Here is an 18,010-nt window from a genome sequence, read left to right as displayed (position 1 = left end):
CCCTATTACTGGTCAGGACGTGACAGCATGTCTATGGAAGGGGGTGTGGCCTATGAGCCTCCTATGTTTTGTATTGAAGTCAATGTAGCCAGAGGAGGACGGAAGCTAGCTGTTCTCCGGCTGCACCATGGTGCTACCCCAGAGAGTGCTGTTGAAATTACTGTAGACCTTCATTACAAAAAAGTTATTTAATCAATTATTTGGTGATTATTTGAATTATTTGAAAAAGGATAACTTTTTATTGTTTCACTATTTTTATTTTTATGAAATTTCACAGAGGAGGATGGTCCTCCCCTTCCTCCTCTGTGGAGCCTCCACTTCACTACACATCCAAGTATATCTGACCAAATTATGAAAGACAATAATTGTTCTTTTGAATTCCATAAAGTCAGTGTGGAAGACGTGAAAAAAATATTGTTGTCTATCAACAATGACAAGACACCGGGGTCTGACAATCTGGATGGAAAATTACTGAGGATAATAGCGGACAATATTGCCACTCCTGTTTGCCACATCTTCAATTTAAGCCTACTAGATAGTGTGTGCCCTCAGGCCTTGAGGGAAGCTGAAGTCATTCCGCTACCCAAGAATAGTAAAGCCCCCCTTACTGGCTTAAATAGCAGACCAATCAGCCTGTTACCAACCCTTAGTAAACTTCTGGGTAAAAATTGTGTTTGACCAGATACAGTGCTATTTCACTGTAAACAAATTGACGACAGACTTTCACCACGCGTATAGAGAAGGACACTGAACAAGCACAGCACTTACACAAATGACTGATGATTGGCTGAGAGAAATTGATGATAAAATGATTGTGGGGGCTGTCTTGTTAGACTTCAATGCAGCTTTTGACATTATCGATCATAGTCTGCTGCTGGAAAATGTGTGTGTTATGGCTTTACACCCCTTTCTATAATGTGGCTAAAGAGTTACTTGTCTAACAGAACACAGAGGGTGTTCTTTAATGGAAGCCTCTCAAACATAATCCATGTAGAAGCAGGAATTCTCCAGGGTAGTTGTTTAGGTCCCTTGCTTTTTTCAATCATTACTAACGACATGCCACTGGCTTTGAGAAAGGCCAGTGTGCCTATGTATGCAGATGACTCAACACTATATAGGTCAGCTACTACAGCAACTGAAATGACTGCAACACTTAACAAAGAGCTGCAGTTAGTTTCGGAATGAGTAGCAAGGAATTACTTAGTCCTAAATATTCCCAAAACTAAAAGCATTGTATTTGAGACAAATCATTCACGAAACCCTAAACCTCATCTACATCTCCTAATGAATAATGTGGAAATTGAGCAAGTTGAGGTGACTAAACTACTTGGAGTAACCCTGGATTGTAAACTGTCATGGTCAAAACATATTGATACAAAAGTAGCTAAGATGGGGAGAAGTCTGTCCATAATAAATCACTGCTCTACCTTCTTAACAACACTATCAACAAGGCAGGTCCTACAGGCCCTGGTTTTGTCGCACCTGGACTACTGTTCAGTCGTGTGCCACAAAGAGGGGAAATTGCAGTTGGCTCAGAACAGGGCAGCACGGCTGGCCCTTAAGGTACACGGAGAGCTAATATTATTGACATGCATGTCAATCTCTCATGGCTCAAAGTGGAAGAGAGATTGACTTCCACATTACTTGTTTTTGTACGAGGTGTTGACAAGCTGAAGGTACCTAGCTGTCTGTTTAAAATACTAGCACACAGCTCAGACACCCATGCATACCCCACAAGACATGCCAGCAGAGGTCTCTTCACGGTCCCCAAGTCCAGAACAGACTATGGGAGGCGCACAGTACTACATAGAGCCATAACTACATGGAACTCTATTCCACGTCAGGTTACTGATGCAAGCAGTATAATCAGATTTAAAAAGCAGGTAAAATACACCTTATGGAACAGCGGGAACTGTGAAGTAACACAAACATAGGCACAGACACATGCATACACGCTATACACACACGTACACATGGATTTTGCATTGTAGATATGTGGTAGTGGAGTATGGGCCTGAGGGCACACATTTAGTGTGTTGTGAATTCTGTAATTCATGCATTGTGATGTTTTTAAAATTGTATAACTGCCTTAATTTTGCCGGACCCCAGGAAGAGTAGTTGCTGCCTTGGCAGCAGCTTATGGGGATCCATAATAAATACAAATATAAATGCAAAACTAACTAAATAATAACACAGAACACACATACACACTTACATGAGATAAAAGTCCCTAGTGGACTGACAAGATATGATTGCTTGTTACATGTATGGAGAGGGAGGTATAGAGAGGGAGAGACAAAGAGAGACAACACTTGGATACATTTGGAACCTAAGCTCAAAGGCATAGTAATACTTTGCACATGAACCACAGTTCATTCGGATAAGAAATGCGATGTATATATTTACATGTAGATGTCTTGCTCCGTCGTCTCTCTGTTGAAACCAATCGATTCGTCTCTGGGGAGTGGCTCAATGTAAGACTCTGGTTGTCCACCAGAGGTCACAATGTCCTTCTTATTTGTTGAGCTTCTTTAATAATGAAGTGTTTGTTTGACAGATACTTCAGATGCACCAGTGATAGTCTGAGATGAGGTATCTTGCTTCCAACCTCGTGCCTTAGTCAAAGTTCTAGGTCCCTTTACATGCACAGCTGCAGACTGTCAAATGTTCTGGTCTAGTCTTTATCTTATTCTCTAGTGTTGCAAGTTTCAGAGATTCTAACAATTTCAACGTGTAACCACTGATCCACTCTTTCTGGTCTGGTAGTTTCAGCCATTCATAATGTCCGGCTCTCACCGTCCGTCTGCTTGGTCTAATGTACATTTTGTTACCAAGGCTTTTATCCTCGTGTAAAAAGGGGGTGTTCCATCACGCCGACACAATGTCCGTGCTCACTTGGGCGTGGTTACTGACTGAGCAAAAGTTTTGAAGAATAAAATCGCATTGCTATCTTCACAAAAGTGCTCTCATACTTAATCATATATTCTATACAACACTTAGATGTAAACTTGATAAATAGAATGTACACTTTCAGAGTTGCAGTTATTTCGTTATACCATCCTTAATGACATCACAAAATAATAAACAATATGACATTATTATTCTTTAGATTCCCACTAACCATTCCAAACACTTGGATGTCAGGGATAATGTTCTTTAGTTTACCTTTTTTGGCGGCAAGAGTATTTCTGTAACAAAGGGGATTTCAGTCTTCCAAAATTATTATTAAGAATCATACAACCGGCCCAACTCACCCCGCTCTCCTCTCCTGTTGGAGAGAGGGGGGGGATCTGGCACCTTTGATCCTCACCAGGGAGAGAGAGTCATGACATCTGTATAGACAACTGTACATAGACATAATGACAGTTGAACTTGTGTGAGTGTAATATTTACTGTTCACTTTTTATTGTTTATTTCACTTTTGTTTACCCATTTCACTTGCTTTGACAATGTACACATACAGTGCCTTCAGAAAGTATGCAGACCTCTTGACGCTTTCCCCCCGAAAATGTTGTTACGATGCAGCATTATTCTGAAAAAATTTAGAAATTTTTGCAAATGTATTCAAAATAAAAACTGAAATATCACATTTACATAAGAATTCAGACCCTTTACTTAGTATGTTGTTGAAGCACCTTTGGCAGTGATTACAGCATCGAGCATTCTTGGGTATGAAGCTACAAGCTTGGCACACCTGTATTTGGGGAGTTTCTCCCATTCTTCTCTGCAGATCCTCTCAAGAATTGTCAGTTTGGATGGGGAGCATTGCTGCTCAGCTTTTTTCAGATCTCGCCAGAGATGTTCGATCAGGTTCAGGGCTCTGGCTGGGCCACTCAAGGACATTCAGAGACTTGTCCTGAAGCCACACCTGTGTTATCTTGGCTGTGTGCTTAGGGTCGTTGTCCTGTTGGAAGGTGAACCTTCGCCCCAGTCTGATGTCCTGAGCGCTCTGGAGCAGGTTTTCATCAAGGATATCTCTGTACTTTGCTCCGTTCATCTTTCCCTCGATCCTGACTAATCTCTTAGTCCCTGCTGCTAAAAAACATCCACACAGCATGATGCTGTCACCACCATGCTTCACCGTAGGGATGCTGCCAGGTTTCCTCCAGACGTGATCTTGGTTTCATCAGAACAAATAATCTTGTTTCTCGTGGTCTGGGAGTCTTTAGGTCCCTTTTGGCAAACTCCAAGCAGGCTGTCATGTGCCTTTTACTGAGGAGTGGCTTCCATCTGGCCACTCTACCATAACGGCCTGATCGGTGGAGTGCTGCAGAGGTGGTTGTACTTCTGGAAGTTTCTCCCATCTCCACAGATAAACTCTGGAGCTCTGTCAGAGAGACCATCGGGTTCTTGGTCACCTCTCTGACCAAGGCCCTTGTCCCCGATTGCTCAGTTTGGCTGGGCGGCAAGCTCTAGTAAGAGTCTTGGTGGTTCCAAACTTCTTCCATTTAAGAATGATGGAGGCCACTCGTGTTCTTGGGAACCTTCAATGCTACAGACATTTTTTCGTACCTTCCTCAGATCAGTGCCTCAACACAATCCTATCTCGGAGCTCTACGAACAATTCCTTCGACTTCATGGCTTGGTTTTTGCTCTGACATGCACTGTCAACTGTGGAACCTTACACAGACAGGTGTTTGCCTTTCCACATCATGTCCAGTCAATTGAATTTACCACAGGTGGACTCCAACCAAGTTGTAGAAATGTCTCCAGGATAATCAATGGAAACTGGATGCAGCTGAGCTCAACTTCGAGTCTCATAGCAAAGGGTCTGAATACTGTAATGTAAATAAGGTGTTTCTGGGATTTTTTCATTTTATACATTTGTAAACATTTCAAACAAACTATTTTTGCTCTTTCATTATGGGGGATTGTGTGTAGATTGCTGAGGGAAAAAAATGTAATTGATCAATTTTATAATAAGGCTGTAACGTAACAAAATGTGGAAAAAGTCGAAGGGTCTGAATACTTTCCGAAGGCACTGTATGTTTCCCATGCCAATAAAGCCCCTTGAATTGAAATTGAATTGAGAGAGCAAGAGAGAGCGAGAGCAAGTCAGAGAAAGACAGAGAGCGCAAGAGAGAGAGACAGAGAGTGAGAGAGGGCAAGAGAGAGCAAGAGAAAGCAAGAGAGAGTGAGCAAGAGAGAGAGACAGCGAGAGCAAGAGAGAGAGAGAGAGCAAGAGAGAGAGCGAGACAAAGAGAGAGAGACAAAGAGAAGAGATGTGCTGGACTGGAGTCACATGGCAGTTGGTGGGCACAGCTCGTGGAGCCAAATGCGAGGGTAATGACAGCACAGGTATCACCGGTGCCAGAGCTCATCACATCATAATAATCACAGTTTGACAAAGTGCCCTCAAACTAGAATTAGTGGGGTGAAATTACATGCTACTCCTAAAGGAAAACTTTGTTATTATTCATTTGTGAAAAAAATTCCAGTGCAATGCACATCTGGTCAAGATTCATAGCATGTGATCTGACATGATTAAGAAAATGAGCGGCTGAATCAGAGCAATGTTTATGAGATGCACAGTGGAGTCCCCTGTTGCCCCCTTTCAATACAAATCAGCCTACTGTCGATCAATCATCACGTGACTATCATCTTGGTGAAGTATTTTAAAGCTGGAGGCCTTTGTTGAAGGCAGCATTAACACAGCCCTGTCATGTAGTAGTAGTAGGTTTTATTGGTTTCTTGCAATCATAGACTGAATTGTACACCAATTTACAATCATAACATCAATCATATACTGTCAACTGTAATTATCAAATAGTAAAATCTTAATCTGGCAAAACACTTAATAAAATACAATGTTAATGTGACTGCCACTGAGGATCTATCAGTCAGCATCTGCAGCCGTGACCCAATGGGGCCTCTTCAAAGTGACTGTGGACATGTTCTCTATATGGGCTGGGGGTGGGAAGGCTGCATGATTGCCCCACACAGGGTTGACTGTTCACCAACAAAATCATCACCTCTTACCCCCCACACTCTTACACACTACACACACACACTCCCCACTGCTGAACTCATTAGAGTTCCGGTGCTCTGAGTGCCCTGCCGTTGTTCCAACAGAGGTCTCCACCTGAAACAGCTGGACAGGAAGGACAATTGTTCCCGTTTTGTGGAAATAAATCACAGGGCCTTAATGCTACTGGTAGTGTCTCACTTTGATTATCGCTGTTGACACATTAGTTGGGCACAGAATACAGATTGAGCTCCCGGGCCTTTCAAAAATGGTCGTATCGTATCTGCTGGCTGGCTGAATAATTGTTTGGTTTCATTTGTTTCTCCACACAAACATGGAGGCTTTGCTCCTGAAAAAGAATGAGGTTTTGGTAAAATTATTTATTCCTGAATTCAAACAAATTGAGAATTCTGAGTATGTCTGCTGTTCACCTCCTTTCGACATCATTCAATAGGGACATTTGGAGGTAAAGCAGGAACACAATAAAGGACAGTGTCATGCAATTTGCAAGTGGATTGAATTATCTGAAAATGTCCAAACTATTTCCTGTAAAAATTATATATTATGAAAAAATGTCTATGTATTTCATTTTTATTCAAATGTTTGCCTCATCTCTGCAGGCTCCCGGAGGTACGGATCTCGGACAATGGACCGTATGAATGCCACGTGGGCATCTACGACCGAGCAACGAGAGAAAAGGTGGTCTTGGCATCAGGAAACGTCTTTCTCACCGTTATGTGTGAGTCATTTTTACTCTGTAGTCAGCCTGTGACTGTGAATATGCAAAAATCGCTAGCTCTGCTCTACTCTGACATCCTGCAACATTAATCAGTTCTATCTCTTGGGTGTTCTGCTGTCTTTCTAACGGGATTGACTTTAGATAGCTAGAAATTTAACAAATCACACATCATATAAGATAAATGTAAAGGGAAAATACCTTAAAGCAGAAACAAATGACAAGAAATCTACCTTGGCACTCCTTGTGAGTGAAGGTAAGAGACATCCATGATGATAGTGGGACTGCTAGAGGAATATCTAAGAGGTTCAAGAGTAGACAGAGGCAGTGTTTTTTGGAGATTGTACTATATCATGCTGTAACACAATTTCACTCTCCCTTATTCAATCCCAAGTTCCACATGGCAAACGTGACTGGAGCAACAACAACAAAAAATACAAAAAAACAACCTGAACCATTCCCCTCTCTAATGCCGTCTAATGCTGCCTCTGAGACCACTACTCGACAGGGATTTGAACCAGTCTCTATCTGTATAATTGCAAACCTACCCTATTTTGGAGAATTACTTGATTCTTTGTTCCCATGTTTCTGCCAGTGACCTGAGGAGCTGCTTCTCTCGCTCCCTCTTTGTCGTAATTGTTGGTGCAACTTTCTCTAATGACAGCTGGCTCACTTCTCTCTGGTGTTTGAAGTCCAGCAGTAAGGCTTTCTATGTACAGCCTATCGCTAATTACCAACAGTAATATTTCTCCCAAAACATGAGAGAGAGAAACACAAGGACATAATTAGTCCATTTGCTCATTTTGTTCCTTCACCGTATTGCCTGCCAATGGCTCTTGACATTAGGCTGCAGGTGTACCCAAAGACTAGTTTTGGTTCTCAGAGCTCCTCCACTGACCTTCACTTTCCCATAATAACATAAACCATACAATATACAAGAAATACCAAACCGGATGAACTCTTCACAGACCTAAGCGAACAGAGCTTTATCAGTGGGAGAGGATTCACCCAAGTTAACCCCTTAATCATTAAGTGGTGGTGGTCAAGATATAAGAATGATATAGCCAGGGGAAAATGTGGGCACTCTCTCTCAGCTGGGTGTTAAATCTCCCCTGGTGGAGGAGAAGAAGAATGGCCTCTGGCATTGTGGCTAATTGCCGTCTAAGCTGAAACAGAATTATTCATAACCTATTAGTGTGCCAAGTTCACTGGGAAGTGAGAAAAAAAGGAAAAGGGAGAAAGAAAGAAAATGAGAGAAAAAAGTAAATTAATAGGAAGCAGTTTTTTTAAAGGGCTTCATAAATAAGAATTATAATTTTAATGAATCCCCTGCCAAGAAATTCAATCACTCAGTTTCAGAAGGCCAAACCTCGAACTCTTGGTACTTCTGCCTCGAGGAACTTCTGCCACACTCCTTCACTCAAGGAAAGTTTATGTTCTTTACTTTTATCCTCAACTGTTTAAATTCACAATGGTTTGGTGATGCCTCAAGGCATGGGAGACTTTTGCCTTGAGGATTATTAAGGCAATACTAGAGGATTATTAAGGCAATGCTATTATAACCAATGGTTATTGACAGTTATCCACTGAAACTATATCTCAAAGGTTTACTAAAGATAACAAAAAACTTGTTCTTCTGATGTCTCTTTTCTCCATTGGAGTAAAATAGTTAATGGGTTAGAGAGTGCTGGAGAAAACATTTGAGTCATCTTATGGTTAAAGCAATGTTGAAAAAACATATACATTTGACAGGGCATGTCCAACCATGATGAAATATCAGAAAATTAACATAATCTCCTATTCACCAGTTCATCTGTAGTTTAACATGGCCATGCAGTTACTTCTATATGCTTTGATCTCGCCAAACTTATTGTAGGGTGACAATGCATCATATTCATTGCTACAGCTGCTTCTTCTTTGTCCTCTTTACTGGTTGGCTTGTGCTCTGTCACATACAGTATTGGGCGTAAAGATTTGATGTGCATGTGTTTCACACATCTCTCTACTGAGCCCATAGTTCCAGTGGAAATGTAGCCAGACAGGGAACATTTTAATACCAATACAAGTGATCTTAAAACAACTACTAGTTCTTTTTTAGCTCTCTTGAGCAAATTATGACATCAATTAAATCCAAGAGGTGTGTTTTGAAATGGAAATCAGAGAACCCTTGGGTACTGTAGATCTTAAACTGTGTGACCTCCAGTCATTTTCAATTCATTTATTTTGTCCATATTTGAATAACTAATGAATCATGAGGTATAGAAAAGTCATTTAGTAGACGTGTGAAATGAAAGGGAAGTTTCAGATACAGTGATTGGGTTGGTTTGATGTTTTCACAGCACCTGAGGTGCAGTTACTGACTGCTACTAACCACAAAAGATTAAGGAATTTCATTTTACTAGAATTCCAGCGACATATCAATCTCCTGTAAATCACATGCAAAGGTCATAATTCCAGACATTGCTAAATGAAAAAAATCAATAGCTCTTTTCCCAATGGTAGAAATAGTCATTATTTGTTATTACCTCTGTGACATTTCAATATATTAGGAGTAGTAATTTATATCTTAGAGATCAGACTGACCTTGGCTCGGCACGGCAATGCCGCTATTGTTTATCCAGTATGTACATGTGGTTGTCCAGCACCTCAGAGGAACCTTGAGAGCCATAATAAGACAACTGTCTGTTGATCTATTGACCTCCAGTGTTTCAAGTGTCGGCTATAAAACACATCAGCTGACTGAATGTCAGGCGTAGATTCACCTTCTTGATGAAGAGCATCTCGGGCGACACGTGCTGCGTTTAAATGGCATGTCAAGTAATCCCTTGTTGTAACCTTTGCAGGGCACAAATATGGAATTTAGAGGATACCCTTAATGAGGCAGCTGGGCTGTTATTTACAGTTGAAGTCAGGAGTTTACATACACTTAGGTTGGAATCACTAAAACTAGTTTTTCAACCACTCCATAAAATTCTGTAAACAAACTATAGTTTTGGCAAGTCGGTTAGGACATCTACTTTGTAATTTTTCCAACAATTGTTTACAGACATATTATTTCACTTATAATTCACTGTATCACAATTCCAGTTGGACATAGGTTTACATGCACTAAGTTGACTGTGCTTTTAAACAGCTTGGAAAATTCCAGAAAATGATGTCATGGCTTTAGAAGCTTTCCAAACACCTGAAGGTACCACGTTCATCTGCACAAACAATAGTACGCAAGTATAAACACCATGGGACCACGAAGTTGTCATACCGCTCAGGAAGGAGACGCATTCTGTCTCCTAGAGATGAACGTACTTTGGTGCGAAAAGTGCAAATCAATCCCAGAACAACAGCAAAGGACCTTGTGAAGATGCTGGAGGAAACAGGTACAAAAGTATCTATATTCACAGTCAAACGCGTCCTATATCGACATAACCTGAAAGGCCGCTCAGCATGGAAGAAGCCACTGCTCCAAAACCCCAATAAAAAAGCCAGACTACGGTTTGCAACTGCACACGGGGACAAAGATTGTACTTTTTGGAGAAATGTCCTCTGGTCTGATGAAACAAAAATAGAACTGTTTGACCATAATGACCATCGTTATGTTTGGAGGAAAAAGGGGGATGCTTGCAAGCCGATGAACACCATCCCAACCGTGAATAACGGGGGTGGCAGCATCATGTTGTGGGGGTGCTTTGCTGCAGGAGGGACTGGTGCACTTCACAAAATAGATGGCATCATGAGGTAGGAAAATTATATGGATATATTGAAGCAACATCTCAAGACATCAGTCACGAAGTTAAAGCTTGGTTGCAAATGGGTCTTGCGAATGGACAATGACCCCAAGCATACTTCCAAAGTTGTGGCAAAATGGCTTAAGGGCAACAAAGTCAAGGTATTGGAGTGGCCATCACAAAGCCCTGACCTCAATCCTATGGAAAATGTGTTGGCAGAACTGAAAAAGCGTGTGCGAGCAAGGAGGCCTACAAACCTGACTTAGTTACACCATCTCTGTCAGGAGGAATGGGCCAAAATTCACCCAACTTATTGTGGGAAGCTTGTGGAAGGCTACCCGAAACGTTTGACCCAAGTTAAACAATTTAAAGGCAATGCTACCAAATACTAATTGAGTGTATGTAAACCTGTGATCCACTGGGAATGTGTAGAAATAAAAGCGGAAATAAATCGTTCTCTCTACTACTATTCTGACATTTCACATTCTTAAAATAAAGTGGTGATCCTAACTAACCTAAGACAGGGACATTTTACTAGGATTAAATGTCAGGAATTGTATTTGGCTAAGGTGCATGCAAACTTCCCACTTCAACTGAATATACCCATGAACAGTGAGATGAGCTCTAAGGTGTATAGGACTAATTACTCTCTCATCCTATAAAACTGGGATACCTTCTTTAATTAAGCACTGTAATTAAGCACTGTATATATTTAGCTACTCGTTTATAAACTGCTTGGATTAATGACCTTCCAGTCATTCCCAAACACAGCAACGCCTGCAGACACAGCAGTAAGGGTTAAAGCTCAGACACACCGGTAGAATTGTCAAACATTTGCTTGTCGACAGTATTTAGCACCTCTGAACAGTCAGCAATCGATCTCTTTTGTGTTCACATAGCAAAGACCATGGAAGTCGTCAGCCATGCAGCCTTGTTTAAATACTCCAAACCACAAGGTGGCAGTAGCATTGTTTGGCAATGCATATCCGTGCATATTTCTTATGGTCTGGATTCGAAGCTATCTGCGATAATGTTGCTATTCTGTAGAAAGCCGTTGTCGATACTAGCCAGATGGCCACAGCCAGCCCAAAAACCAGCACCAAGGGGGGGCCCCAGGACCGAGTTTGGGAAACCCTGCCATAGCCTACATTGCATATGAAGTGTGACTGGCTCATCCATGGATGTACGGAGAAAAGGCCTCTTTTTCCCTTTTATTTTTGGCTCTCTCAAGTGGGGGTTTGATCTCACTGATTGGCTCAAAGTCACTGACGAGCATTGCGATTTTATAAGTATACTCTGTAGGTTCGTTGCTATCGGGTTGTCAAGCAGCAGGTACAGCTTTTGTTCTAGCAAGAGAAGGAACAGCCTCCTACTGTGATAAGTACCTATTGGCAGTCTATCGGCAGTGAGATTCTTGGTATGTTTCATGCTTTAGCGGTCAGAGTTTAGGGATAGGGGGGCAGTGGGGTTTTGATGGATGGCTATGGGGCAGCTATTCCCCCTGTGCCCTGGGCTTTTTAAGAGATGAGAGAGGACCTCTATCCCATGCCTGATGTAAGGAAGGACTCGAACACAATGGGCTAATCATCATCCGCTCCTGAGAAAGACTCAGTTTATGCCAGATTCATCACACGCATTAGGAAGTGTATGCCACCACACTATGCATTAATGTGCCTATGGTCAGCAGCACACAGTGTCCTTGATGTATTTATCCATTACTGTCTCTCTGATCCACCCTCTTTCCCTACATAATACATACACCTCTCAACCCATTTAACTAATCATGTACTAACGTTCCTCGGGCTGTTTTGTCTGTATCATATTTTAATGAGTCACACTAATGCACAAAAAAAATCTAACTTTATTGTATTCACTAGTAAGAAAAATAATACAAACAAATGTGGGGGTACAAATACAGTAAAAGAAAATTGTTGAAAAGAGCCAGAATCTCAATTGGTGGGAATGAAATAGAACATGTCACATCCACTAGATTCCTCAGAGTTCTAATTGATGAAAAGTTATCCTGGAAAGATCATATTCAATTTGTCTGTTGCAAAGTGACGAAATCTGTTGGTACAGTATCATCAGAAAGATTAGTGGTTTGGTTCATCAGGCTTGCTAACTCTATACTATAGCTTAATTTACCCATATATAATTCACTATAATATTGTCTGGGTAAGTACATATGCCTCCTACCTACACAAATTACTCATCATGCAAAATACATTTGCAAGACTAGCCACCTCGTCTAATTAGCTGCCTCCATCTGCACCTTTGTGAAATTCAATATTTTGTCTATTTACAACATGTACACCAATTATGCACTTTCATCTACAAATTCTTATACTTCCCAAACAGTTTACCTAAACCCTTCAGTGAATTCTTCCAGATTCATTCAGAAATCCATCTATATAACACAATACACTGCAATGACCTTTACCCTCCCTGCTGCCGCACCTCAGACAGTACATTCTCTATCAGATACAGAGGTACCGTACTCTGGAATTCTTATCTTCACATTGCCAAAACCTCATCATCCCTCAATAACTTCAAGCGAAGACTGGGGGTCAGCCTGATGAACCAAACTACCCAATAATCCCCTCCATGTAGCCTTACTCTCACACACACACACACATAATCAAAAGTGGTTTACTTGTTTTTCTTGTCTACTGAGTATATTATGTACAATTAAAATTAATATGATTTCTCTAACTGATTGAACAAACTTTTTTGTACTTATATTTGTGGTGTGGTTTTCATATAAGCCCCTTTGGGCTTCCAACCTCACCTCCACACCGTTTTTACCAGTTTGTTATCTGTACTGTTTTCTCTTTCACAAATTTTCTTTAGTGCGAATAAATTAAACCTAAAGTTAAAAGATGTTATAGCGGGTGCAGCAAAATGCTTGTCTTACTAGCTCCTAACAGTGCAGTAAAATGTCAAAGAAGTACACAAATAATCAAAAAACTAAAATCCAGAAATCAAGAAATGTCAGAATGAATCGAATTAACAACCCAAATAGCTCTGCATCAGTAATTCAAATGAAATCTGTCTGTATACAGCGCATTTGGAAAGTATTCAGACCCCTAGACTTTTTCCACATTTTGTAACCTCAGTCTTTTTTAAAAGACTTGATTAAAATAATGACAAAGTGAAAACCAGTTTTCACTTTGTCATTATGGGGTATTGTGTGTTGATTGATGAGGGAAAGAAAATATTTTATCAATTTTAGAATAAGGCTGTAACGGAACAAAATTTGGAAAAAGTCAAGGGGTCTGAATACTTTCCGAAGGCACTGTATACACCGAAAATATATATTAAATAGTGTTGATCGGTGTGTACAGTGCCTTTGGAAAGTATTCAGACCCCTTGACTTTTTCCGCATTTTGTTACATTATAATAGGTTGGCTTGGAGCTCTCATTGAAAATAAAGACTGAAATGTATTCAAAATGTATTGAATTATTAAACATCTATCTATCAAGGCACAAGGCGAGACCCAGATGCAGACACAGGAGGCAGATGGTTGGAGTTTTACAGTGTTTATCAAGAGAAAGGCCGTGGACAGGCAAAAAGGTCAAAACCAGATCAGAGTCCAGGAGGTACAGAGGGGCAGACAGGCTCGTGGTCAAGGCAGGCAGAATGGTCAGGCAGGCGGGTACAAAGTCCAGAAACAGGCAAGGGTCAAAACCGGGAGGACTAGAAAAAGGAAAATGCAAAAAGCACGAGAACGTTAAAATTGATGGTTGACTTGGAAACATACAAGACGAACTGGCACAGAGCGACAGGAAACGTAGGGATAAATACACTTTGGAAAACAAGCGACCCCTGGAGGGTTTGGAGACAATAACGAGGACAGGTGAAACAAATCAGGGTGTGACACTATCGCTGAGCAAACTCTGGGGTGATAGTTGAGGGGAAAATAAACAACCCATTGACTTCCTCAAGGATTTCCTCTCCAACATTGAACAGTATGCACATCACATAGGAAAAATGAAATAGGTTTAGTATTTTTATTATTTTTAATGTGTTTTGCTTCTTGAAGTTTTGAGACATAAAACCATGTTGGTTATCTGTTGATTTGAAGCCTCAAAATGTTTAAGTGACTTTGTTAAAAAGTCGTTTTTTTTACCTTTATCTAAAAAAGTGTGGACTGATGTGTGTTTTTTGGCAAATTAACACATACAGTAATTACCCACAAGAACAAATCTGAAATTGTTTGTATTGTCAAGGAGCACTTACATACACATTCATATTTGTACAAGTGCCTTTTGACTTGATTCCTAAACTAGCTGTGACTAGTTTTGAAGGGTATACTTACATAATGTTTTGCTATCCCTGGTTAGATGTCCTTGTAGTTTTTACTTCCTTGCTAAGCATTTACATGTACATTTTAGTCATTTAGCAGACACTCTTATCCAGAGTGACTTACAGTTAGGCGAAATTGTACGTTGACTCAAGATTTTACTCCTCAGGTCTTACTTTCTATGTTGATGATTTGCAGACCTGTGCTGTTGTTGCAGTTGATAACCAACCCGACTTTCTGTCCATAGGACTGACGTCTCTTTCTTCTCTTCAGTATGTGTTGGTATGTCTGTTGGTGTATGAGAAACGGGCAAGGGCATCGGCTCTTCATCTGCTTTCTATTCCTCATGCTTTGTCTTGTATGTTGCATGGCCAAGTCTATTGAAAACAAAAAGAAAGATAAGCTGAACTAACATACTGTATTTGTCTATCAAAGTTTGTCTAGTTGTGAAATAACATTGCTGTTGAACCACTGAATTATGTTTACAATACGGGCAGATGAGCTACCACTTATTACCATGTGCTGCAATGCTCAGTGGTGCTCATTGACACTGGTTAGAATGCCCCCAAGAGCAAAAACCTGGTATTTTCAGCTCCTTCCTTTACTGAAATCAGCTTGTTTATTGCTGGTCAATGGTTGATAACATGGCCTGTATATTGTTTTCTTCTGGGTATAGATCAAAGTGTGATGTTCCGTGGGGCGGCCGGTAGCCTAGTGGTTAGAGCGTTGGACTAGTAACCAAAAGGTTACAAGATTGAATCCCTGAGCTGACAAGGTAAAAATCAGTCATTCTGCCCCTGAACAAGGCACTTACCCCACTGTTCCTAGGCCGTCATTGAAAATAAGAATTTGTTCTTAACTGACTTGCCTATAACACCTTTTTTAAGTGGTGTAAACCAAAGTGTGATGTTCCACGTGTTGTTGCAGTTTGATAGTGAACCCTTCTGCGGTTGATTTGCAGCTACATGTCTATGTTTGAATATAATGCATTTGAATAGTTCTGCATGAAGGTTGAAAGCAGCTTTCCCATTCTTTAATATTGGCAGTGAAGGCAGTTATAATTTGTTGTTGTTGATGGGTTTGTGCTGATGTCAGGACTGTATAGGAAGTCTTGACACATTGCCATTGTGAATAATATGCATTGAAACCAATGTCAATCTTTTTTAACTAGTAAGCAGTAGCATTGACAATCATATGAAAACAAAGAAAATAGGGTACATGTTTGTACATAGTAATTGATGAACCCAACCGCTCAATCCAGCACCCGTCTGTGAAAGTGTATGTGTACTTCTCCGTACTAAGTGTAGTTATCTACAGACAAGGGATCCTGCAGGCACATAAATGGTTCACTTGACTTTTCAGTGCAGTGAGTAGGACCTGCTGTGTGTTCTCTCCCATGCAGGGCTATTGTTTAACAGCATGCATTTAGATTGGGCAGCCCTGTGGAAAAAAACTATTATTTTCACAGCATGAGCCCAACGACTCTTTATTAAAGGCTGTAGGATGCAGAATCCTCAAACTACCCAGTGTTAATCTCAGATAATCTCTCTAACCTCCCTTGTATAGAGTTCATTTATATGTTTATGAGTCGTTATCATGGGTGTGCACTAAATGCTTTCAAACAAAAGGATCTGAATCACAATATCAACATGACCCTTATTAATTATTCACACTTGGGTGATAACTGGTGTTATTCATATTCATGCAGACATAGAGCCACTCTTGACAGAAAGTAACTTTCAGCAAAGTTTTAGGAGGAATACAGTTTAAAACCTCTGAAAGTATTTATCTTCAAATAGTTCCCATACTCCTTTAAAAAAAAATACAAAAATCTTTTGCTTAAAACATAACCTTGTGATGTCTTTTATGATGCATCTCTTTTTTCCTGAGTAGCATTCCTCCCTTCATCCTGCTGTCTGTATCTGGTGTGTGTCTGATATTGTGAACAATCCTCTCCTGACGTCTCATCACTGTGAGGTTTGGGTTTCATTCCTGGTGTAGAAGTGTGTCTATCTCACTCCCATCCCAGGATGTCTCTACCACTGCCTCGACTCTGCTCCCAGCACCCTATCTACTCCCGCTCCCCGCCACGGTCACCTCTGTTGAGCAGGGGGGTGACAGTAGAGATACAGCTCCTCCCCAGAGAGACACTGATTGTACCCGAGGATGAGAAAACAGATCTATTTTTCCATATTACCTTTTCCCTCTGTGTGACAAGCCATTTTATTGGAAGCCTGAATATCACTGTGCATAATAACTTTCCCTTTCCTCTAAACTACCTCCTCTTAAAATAGTCCCTGAATTTATAAGTTCAACAAAAGTTTACTGTGTCAGAAAATGTTTTAATTTATAATTGAAATATACCAGAAATAAAACCAACCATGTGATATTATTGACATAACCATGGGGTGTTGTAGCTTTCAGTTGGAGGTCTTTACATAAAGCCAATGTTCTGTGGCACTGCCAGCACAACTATACAATAGTATGGGTATAGTTGATGGCATAGCTGTTACCAACTAGTAAGGTTCAAATCCTAGTCCTTTTCAAACATCCTGAGCTTATACTCTACATGACACTTGGTATGGCCAACCTTTAACAGGCCATAGTCTGAGAGGGACAAGTGGCAGACATTTTGGAGCATTGCTGAGCACCCCTTGACAGTGGTCTTAGATATTCCACACACATCTCTGGCGGCTGCACAAAAGGCAATAGGACAGGCGATACATTTGTGGGGATGGAAGAAATACAGGTTTAGGAGCTCCTGAAAGCAGCCTATGGGCATGCATCTAATGGATTTCTTTCCACTATGCCCATTTTTCTAAACTTGAATACAAATTAGATGAAGGGAGCGAAAAGGGAGAAATTAGAAAGGGAAGTTCAGCCTGAATTTGGGACCTTACGTTTCAACTGCGGAATCCATCAAGTTAGACCATGAGGGTGGGAGAGTATTTTAATTGACTAAATGGAAAAGCCATGTACAAGATGTCTGGAATGTAACTACGAGGCTGCACTGGAGTGAGAGATGTGTAATGACTCCTCATGGGAGAACAACACTACTGGCTTTTATCTATCACATATTCATGTAGTTTATGTGTGGCCTCTCACTGTAACTTGAACAAACTGTCACAAATGGCAAGCTCCTCAGGCAATGTCAATGACACGGAGCAACTATTTCTGTGTACTTATGAAGTACCATTACTGTTATTGAATTATTCATGTACTGTATGGCACATTCCAACCATAAGAACATGAGGTAGTGGTTGAAAAGAGTTGTGTCTGTATG

General features: G+C 40.7%; 1 protein-coding gene across 2 annotated transcripts in view; it reads left to right on the top strand.

Moving 5' to 3' along the window:
* Positions 1-18,010, top strand: part of igsf21a (immunoglobin superfamily, member 21a) — a 265,550-nt gene that overhangs the window by 179,005 nt on the left and 68,535 nt on the right. For both annotated transcript variants that reach the window (XM_014166637.2, XM_014166636.2), the window contains exon 4: positions 6,586-6,704. In XM_014166637.2, coding sequence (XP_014022112.1) covers positions 6,586-6,704 — 119 coding nt within the window. The remainder of the gene's footprint in view (positions 1-6,585; positions 6,705-18,010) is intronic.

This window comes from Salmo salar, chromosome ssa22, assembly GCF_905237065.1.
Source record: "Salmo salar chromosome ssa22, Ssal_v3.1, whole genome shotgun sequence".
Classification (NCBI taxonomy): domain Eukaryota; kingdom Metazoa; phylum Chordata; class Actinopteri; order Salmoniformes; family Salmonidae; genus Salmo; species Salmo salar.
This window is presented reverse-complemented; position numbering and strand designations above follow the sequence as displayed.